Genomic DNA, 9,055 nt, shown 5'->3' with positions numbered 1-9,055 from the left:
TCAACCATCACCCCCAGATTCTTTTCCTATGCACAGCTTTCAAGCAACTCTGCCCCAAGCCTGTAATGCTGCATGGGGTTGTTGTGACCAAAGTGCAGGACCCAGCACTTATTGGTGCTGAACCTCATCCCATTCGTCTCTGCTGTGAGGGCCCCTCTGTAAGGGCTGTGGTAAGCCTGTCGAACAAAAATAATTGTAGGTCCCCTTTTTGTTTCTCTCCCAAAAGATCCAAAACTTCAGAAGGTGCCTACACTGTTGCCTCTTGCAGCTGGTGCTACCTTCATGAAATCGGACAACTCATGGCAGGCATAAGGGGAGGAGGCTGCAGAGAATTAGTAATGCATTAACATCCATACGCATTCACAGAGATAAATATTTAATTGCATGTCTCCCATTAAGGGGATAGATAGATGTAAATGTTGGGGGGCTACAGGTTTGAAAAAAAATAAATTAACCAGCTTGTAGAACAGCTGGTGAGAATACAAATCCCAGCACTGCCCATCCTACTGCCCCAGAAAGGGATCAGGCTTGGAATTTTACCTCAGGAGTGGTAATCCTACAGCTTCTCTCCTCACATGAGCACAGAAAGCTCTTCCAAGAATTTCAGCCTATTAGATAAACAGCTGGCTAGTGAAGGTGAGAATCAACACCCTCATTTATGCTTGGGATTTCAATGTCATACTTTTGCTAAACACCAAATTAGAAGCTTAGAAGGTTCCACAGCAAGCTGCTGCTTAGGAACAATTTTTATTGTTTGTTTTTGTCCTGGTGGGGACACAAAATTTAATATATGCAGTTTCCCTAATTCCATTTATTCCTAGAGTAACTCTGAAATGGAAGAAAGATTCTACAAAATAATTGCAGTTGACTTGGCACAACTAAGCTGCACAGTAGGAAAAGCACCTGAACAGCAGATCTGTATTGTGTCATAGCTACAATCTTTATGGTTGACGGAGGTTTTAGCAAAGTTGCTGCGCAGCACCTCTTCAGATAAGACCTGCAGCCACAGAATGGCTTGGCATTCAACCAGGATGGAAGGCATTCAAAGAAGAGGCAGACATTTAAGTGTGGCAGTACCTCTGGGCAATATGCATGGCAGATGCGTGTTCCTCAGCTTACCCTCAGACAGCCAGCGGTGATGTCAGATGGTTCTGTACCTTGTGAAGCAATTCCACTTCCTGTTGCTCTGACTTTGAAGAGCTTGCACACCCAGAGGACTACAGAGAAACTGCTTAGCAGCATTATCTCCACCTAAGGGATATTTCTTTTAAAAACTTAAGAAAAAATACCGAGAGCATTGAAGAATTATGAAAATCACATCTTTTTTTTCTGCAGTGCTCTTACTGGATCTCTTTGCCTGCTGTCGTGCGTATGCACAATATTCTTTGCCTGACATTGAAGATGCAAAGTTCATTAAAGACTGTGTGAGCGCTCACAACAACTTTCGATCCAAAACGAATCCACCAGCCAGCAATATGTTTCGCATGGTAAGGAGGCATTTGTGATTGGTTTGAAAATTAACATAGATGGTGCTGCTGAGTTAGCCCACCTTACTCTCCAGTTGCTCTGTGCTTTCCTTTCTGTTTCTGTCAATGATTTTGGTACTATATCTGATAGTCCTTTGTAGGAAATAAAAAAGCAATTAATTTTCACAGTACTGTTCTGTCTTATTAATTGGAAGAGGATTCATTGTCTGGGGACAGGTTGCAGCTCTAAACTTCAGCCATAGCAAAGGACTGTGTTACAAAAAAATAAACGTAATGTTCAGTTCTCAGCGTTGCATTTATCTTTTTCAAAGAGGGACAGTAATCTTCTTTTTATGTTAGTCCAGCTTTCATACAGGGAAGCTGCTTGGCATTAGAAAGCTCCTGAAAGGCAACGTGGCTTATTGAAAATCTAGCACTTCACCTTGTGCCTTCCAGTCTAGAATCCGTATTGAAGAAAGGGGGTTGCCCCTTTAGACACCCGCATAGACACCTCATCTTCCTTTGCTGTGCTGTTTAGAGAGTAGGGATACCAGTAGCTGGGCTGGAAAACAGATCTTCCCATAAACATAATGGATATCAGAGCAGGCCGTGGATAGGTCTCAGCTTGCTCAATGGAGTATGTAAGGAATAGGTAGAGAGAGAGCTGGGGGAGGCAAACCCAGTCAGTTTACGTCGTTACTTTGAACCCTCCAGCAGTGCCGCTTAGCTGAAAAGGAAGTTAAATGCACAACTGCAGCCTGATATAATTTCTGTGAAAGGAAGTTCAGATAACGATGTAAAAGTCAGACTACTCAAAATGTTAATTTATTGGCATTTTGTTATAAAAAATAATTAAAAACAAGTTTGCTTTAGAATGCTAGAAAACAGGAGTAAATTTAGCTGCTCAGACCAAAGATCGTGCAGTCCTGGAAGGACAAATATACAGAAACTCTTGAATGAGAGGTGCTACATTTTATTTAAAGGCTTGTGATGGGTTTTTCTTGCGTGACTTTTTTTCAGCCTATGCAAGCTTCTATCACCCTTAATATCTCGTAGCAAAATTGCAGTCTTAACTACATGATATGTAAAAATCTCCTTGCGTTTGATTTGGTCTTGCTAATTGCTAGCTTCCTTTGATAGTCTCTGATCCTTGTGCTGGAAAGAGCAAGTAATCATTGCTTATTTGCATACTTCACAAGACATTCAGCTGTCTCCGCAGAAAGCTACAGAGCATCCATAGTATTTGACAATCCCCCATATTTTCTGTGCCCTTTCCAGTTCCAGTGTCCCTTTTTAAGACGAGGCACTGCACACAGTATTTAACAGGACTTCTTCAGTGGTGAACTTATATATTTGGGTTCACTCTCCAGTCCCTCTCGAGGAATTTCTAATACTTTAACTACCTTAATCTATGCTAAGCATAGATTTACAAGCAGTAAGAGTCAGCTCCAAATCTGTCATGAATACTAAGTCAAAATTATTTTTCCTCCTCATGTGCCTTTATTTGTATTTTTGTATACTGAATTTGACCTGCTGTTTTATTGCCTAGTTATCCAGCAGCATAAAATCTTTCTCTAAGTCTCATAAACCAGTCTCCTCATGGACCAGGCAGCTTAAACACTGCTGTCCAGCTCTAAGTATTGTAACAAGTCAGATACCACAGGACAGGGATAGATACTATATGTCTAGCAATATCTGAGGGAGAAAGAAGAAGAAAAAATTTGTTGTGGGAGTTGAAAAGACAGAGAAAGAATCTGAATGTTCAGTGGGAGTCAGGGGAAAAGAAATCTTTGCAATCTTCTGTTTAAAACTGTTTGAATCCAACTAAGTCACTGCAATGCAGTGTTATTATGTTTTTTTGTGTGTTTGTTTTCAGCATTATTATGCCTATTATGTTTTCTTTCCTTTGTACAGTCCTGGGACCCTGCTTTAGCTAAGTCTGCCAAAGCATGGGCAAAGAAGTGCAAGTTTCGGCACAACAGCTACCTTAAAATACCACAGAAGATGCACCCCACCTTTACTTTTGTAGGAGAAAACATCTGGACTGGCACAGCCTCCATCTTTTCTGTGCATGCAGCTCTGAATGACTGGTTTAATGAATTCAAAAGCTACGATTTCAACACCCGTAGATGTACTAGCATATGTGGTCACTATACACAGGTGAGTTTTTTCTCTGTCTAGTGTAATGGTTTCAGAGAAAAAATGCAGGCTTAGACCAGACTGCTTTGGAACAGGAATTATGGCAGTGGTTTTGCCCTGCAGTTTACTGCTGGATGAGATTGGAACTATATTCTGAGCTGCCGGGGTGTCTGAGCCCTCTGTTCACTAATGGTTGAAAAGGATTATCCCCCTAACAATGTCATGTTTCCAAGGGAGCCAGGTAATAAGTGCAAAACCACCTAATGGTCTCAAGTCAGACTCTGCTCAAGTCAGGTCTCTGCTGTACTTCGAGCTGTTGATGTTGCTCCTGTATTGTCTGTTTTAAGCTGCCACAAGATCCATCAGTTCAGCCACTAGTACCTTCTGATTCAATACTGTGAATTCTGGTTGTTTTTTGAGTCCTTGAACAGGTGCATCACATATTTCACTTTGCCTTTCAGGTTGTTTGGGCAACAAGTTACAAAGTTGGCTGTGCAGTTCACTTCTGCCACACAGTAGAAAATTTTCAAGGACTCGACAGAGCAGCACATTTTGTTTGTAACTATGGGCCAGCGTAAGTCAATTATGGCATTTGGGGTTTCATTTTTCTGCTTTTTAACTAACCTATGACTGACCTGGTATCAGATGTTACTAATGGCAGGAGCAGTTGTAACAAATTTCTGAAGAAGCTATGTCCACATGTTAGTGGTTCCCCTGTCTGTTTAGAGCATAAGGTGCTGGGCAGAGTCTGGGCTGCAGAAAATCCCTTTCTAAAAAAGCAGGTGAGCAGGCTCAGGCTGAGGGCACTCACCATCAGCAAGCATTGCCAGATAAAATCTGTTTTGAGTTCAGTCTCTGCAGGAATAGTAGGAACGGTGCAATTGAATTAATCGCAGAAGTAATTGCACGTCAAGTACTGTGTTCAGTTTTGGCCCTTCACTACAAGTAAGATACTGAGTTTCTGGAATGTGTTCAGGGAAGAGCTGGTGAAGGGACTGGAGAACAAGACTCATGAGGAGCGTCTGAGGGAGCTGGCATTTTTAGTTTGGAGAAGAGGAGACTGAGGGGAGACCTCATCTCTCTCTACAACTGCCTGGAAGGAGGCTGCAGCAAGGAGTGTGTTAGTCTCATTTCTCAGGTGACAAGTGACAGGATGTGAGGAAATGATCTTAAGTTGCACCGTGGGGAGGTTTAGACTAAGGACCAGGAATACTTTCTTCATGGAAAGGATGGCTAGGTACTGAAACACGCTCCCCAGGGAAGTGGTGGAATCCCTGTCCATGGAGGTGTTTAAGAGAAATCTGGATGTGGTGGCACTAAAGCACAAGATTTAGTAGTGGACTTGGTAGTGTTAGGTTGATGGTTGGAGTAGATGGGTTTAAGGGACTCTTCCAACCTAAGTGGTTCTATGAAAAAAGGAAGACAATTCTGTAGTTTATTCCATGCCCTGTGATTTCTGGACAGACATTTTACAGATTAATTTAAAGTATGTGTGGGTAAAGAGGGGCTAGAGGCAGATTCCTGTATAGTTAGTCTGAATAGTACAGTATTACCCAAGAAGCCTCCCCATGTCAGTGAAAGATTTAGTCTGATCCAAGAGGAATTTCAAATAATGATAATGATCATTTTTTTGCATAAAATTATTTTTCCCTGATAATAGGTTACAATGGCAAATTATTCTAGCAATATAATGAAACCATGTATTTAAATTATTTTCCAAAGACAGAGCTAACAAAGTATTGCTCTTCTGCTCTGCAGGGGGAATTACCCAACAAAACCTTATGAAGAGGGACCACCATGCAGTAGATGCAGTAATGACAAGTGTGTGGACAAGCTCTGTGGTAAGACCGAAGTGATCTGCTGAGGAGCTAAAAGTATCGCAATTATCGGTGGAAATACAGCAGAGGAGAAATGTGCTAAATGCATAGTGGGTCTGTAGCCCACCACAGACCAACAGGACTAAGCCCTGGTTAAAATAGTATAAGAAGGAATTGATTGGGATATTTTGTTATTTAAAGCTCCCAGAGATAGAAAACAGAGTTTCCAAAGAAGAGAAATATCAGACTATTTTTTGTCTTTTAACTGACCAAGAAGTCAAATCTAAAATATCCCTCACAGATATTCCCATCTGTTTTGGTTTTGTTTTGATTTTCTACAAGAAATAGTGTGTTTAACTTCTGCTTTCCTGCTTGTTTAATATTTTCTATCACATTTTGCAAAAAAAATATAGAGTTTGGAACCAATAATCAGGCTGTATTGAAAAACACACTTACTTCTACAGTTTTCTGAAATACCACAGTGAAAGCTTGTTTTTCCACGTTTGCACCTGTGGACTTTTGTTCTTACACCTAGTTCCAGATTTGTCAGAAACAGTGTTTTAAATAATCAGAGAGTAAAAAGCATGCAACGGTGTCTTAAATATGACTTTTGTACAGAGGTTTAATAGAGATGTTCTCTAGCAGCCAGGCACTAGATAGCTTCAGCTGTAGAAATAATTGAGCATTTGGTATTCTTATTTCCTTCTGTGACATCCTGGCTGACTCATCTCGAAGTCACAAGTTGATGCACCACAGAAAAACTAGAAGCATCACAAAGACTAGGGGAAGGGAGAGGAGGAAGAGAGCTTTTTAAGAGCTAGATCCTAGAACCAGTTTTACCATATTCTCCTATAGGACTAATCACAATGTCAGTAGGGGCACATGTGCAATCCTGCAAATGCATCAAAGCTCTTAGTAAAGATCTGTTTTTTTCTGACAAATTCTGTAGTTAGATTTGTCTGTCTCTAACTATTTAAATTTGATTTGTGTATCAATTTAAAATAAATTTCAAGTCTCCTTTTTATTTACTTCCCTCCTCCCTGTGCCACCAATACTTCCCATCGCAGCTGCTTCGCTTCTGCTTCTCCTGCTCAACAAAAAGCACTAACCCCACCTCAGTGGGGAGCCCCCTTGCTGACCGAGTTCCCCGCTGCCAGATGCTTGCGACACCGGCAGCACTGCTGCCATCAGCCAGGCAGCAGCACTGGCATGCTTTTTTGTGCTAAGAAACATCACTGAGTGACGGTCACATTTATGTCCTTTTTCTCATCTCTCCACAGTAAATGCAGGACGTGAGAAGCTGATAAGTACGTATCCAATTCTCTTTGTTGCTTTCCTATGAGCGTGGCTAAGCTGGACAGGTTCTCACACCTATTTCTTTGCTGTTTTTAAGGTTATGACAACTGGTATCCGGACTGGGACACGCAGCCCCGGCCACCACCGCGACCCCGTCCCTCCGGGCCTCCAGCCGACACCCCCCCAGCTGGGCAGCCACGTTCCTCTTGTGACAGCTACTGTCTTAGTGTCTTGATTTTAAGGCTGCTGTTTTTGGTACTGAGCGCTGCAGGTACTCTTTTAATACAGCGAAGGTTTCCACACACATTTATATATGAGTAATGATCATTTAAGATACTGATAGTGATCACACCACTATATCTTTGTCATAGAACTGCACACATTTAAAAAAAAAAAAAAAACACTCCATTATTTCTCCATTATATTTGTGATGTTTACCCACCATAAAAAGATCTTCCTCTGCATTCAGGGAAAGAATTAAATGGCAGTGCATAGAGTTATTGTAATTTATTATCATGGCTTCTATTTCTGTAAGAGCTTCTTAACTCTGGCTCAGGTATAGACTGCTGGAGGCACCATGTAGACAACACACTGCTGTATATACCAACAAGCCTTCTGGAAACCTGGAGCATCACAAAGACTTGTCTGAAGGGGCACTCTGTATCCAAAAGAAGCAATAACTCATTTCCATTAACTTTGAATTATCCCAACCATAATTTGTCGTAGATAGTTTGAGACTTAACTGTATGCATTCCTTTTTAAGAGCAGAAAGAATAAAGCTCGACCTTTACTACACTTAGCCTGTGTGTGTTACTCTCCATTAAAGCTGTGCTATTGGTAGTTGTACTATTCTGTACTATCCACGTGCTTGTCAAATTTCTTGTCATATTTCCTGCACAATGTGCTCTAGGTGATCCTGTTTGGGGGGAGGGCAGACTAGATGATCTCTGTGATTCTATGATACACAGCAAAATTTCACAATGCAAGAAAACTCTCAGTTCTTGTCTGCCACCATCTGTTATACTAAGAGATAAGTAACGTTTTAAATTAATGGCTTTAAATAAAGATCTGGAGAATATACATATATACATCTAGTTACTGAGGAATAAATAGTTTGATTAACAAAATAATGTTCTCAAAATTATGCATCAAGACCTTAAAAAACAACAGCAGCAACAAACATCAGCAACAACACAATTACTGTGTTTGCCTTTAACAGACAGGACCTGAACTGTCAGGAGGGATATTGGACATCACATAACAACATGCTCAGCAATAAAAGCAGTAGAGGAAGAAGGGGGCAGAAGTGGCTTCCAAAGTGGCCACTGCTTTTCCCCCTTCCTTCCACACCTGCTGAGCTGTCTTTATCCTGACCCATGAGTTTTTTCACTTTTGTTCTTCCTGCTTTCTCCTCCTGTCCTGCTGGGGACAGGGAGTGAGCAAGTGGCTACCTGGGTGCTTGGCTGCTGGCCGGGGTCAACCCACCTCTCACCTCAACCTACCTTCTGCTGTCAGACGTGGTCTGCAGGGGAGCTCTGAGCACCGTGTTTCATTCACATGATTCCCCCAGGAGGCCTTTTTGCCTGTAAGCAGCCTTGGGACCACAGGAGAAAGCCTGAACTTGATGGAGAGGCAATAGTTAAAGGCAGCGTGAGGAAAGGGTGGTGAGTCCGGGCAGGGAGTGTTGGGCAGGTGTGCCTGGGACTTCAACTCCTTCCTCACGGCTGTGAAGCCTGGTGTGGGTGCTGGGCACCAGGCACGAGGCAGCACCAAGCTTCATGGCACCCAACTCTGCCTGGTGCTCAGGTCACGGGGAGTGATTAAAGAATTACTAATGCCTGGAAAGAAAAATGGGTAGCAACATGTACCACGAATGTGTGGTCACAGGAGAATCCCATCAGCAAGTGCAGCATGTTTAGGTTGTTGTTACCCCTCCAACAAATCAATGTACAACCACAATGATTGCTCACGCTAGAGTAAAACTCACAGTTCACATCAATTATTCACATCTCATTGCATTTTGGCTCAGAGGAGCAGCCTTAACAGCAGTGCTGTTTTAATGAGAAACAGAAAAATTATACAAAACTTTATTGCAACATGTTTTGATTGCTGTGGGTGGGAGGAAAGGGCCAAAACCCCAAACAATGAAAAGCCAAAAGTTAGGAGAGCAGAAGCTTGCTCAACACAGTCAAAGAAAAAGAAATAGAAAAGGAAAAAGAGAGTGAGAGACAAAGCCTCTACAGCTCTGATGCGAACTTGCAGCTTAATTTCCTTATTCTCTTAGCAACGCTCTGAAATATGACTCATTTCCTGTGACAAACGCCGTCTTCAATTACC

At 41.9% G+C, this 9,055-nt stretch overlaps 1 protein-coding gene across 1 annotated transcript; it reads left to right on the top strand.

The window, feature by feature from the left end:
- The first annotated feature begins 1,172 nt into the window (after nucleotides 1–1,172).
- On the top strand, nucleotides 1,173–7,513 carry LOC137849491 (glioma pathogenesis-related protein 1-like). Its single transcript, XM_068669157.1, has 6 exons — nucleotides 1,173–1,487; nucleotides 3,381–3,626; nucleotides 4,067–4,179; nucleotides 5,364–5,446; nucleotides 6,703–6,729; nucleotides 6,816–7,513. Exons 1-6 carry the CDS (start codon nucleotides 1,308–1,310, stop codon nucleotides 7,037–7,039), a joined length of 873 nt encoding a protein of 290 aa, XP_068525258.1. The 5' UTR covers nucleotides 1,173–1,307; the 3' UTR covers nucleotides 7,040–7,513.
- Nucleotides 7,514–9,055: the final 1,542 nt, after the last annotated feature.

This window comes from Anas acuta, chromosome 1 (genome assembly GCF_963932015.1).
Source record: "Anas acuta chromosome 1, bAnaAcu1.1, whole genome shotgun sequence".
Taxonomy (NCBI): Eukaryota; Metazoa; Chordata; class Aves; order Anseriformes; family Anatidae; genus Anas; species Anas acuta.
Note: the sequence above shows the minus strand (reverse complement) of the source record. Positions and strands in the feature narration are given on the sequence as shown.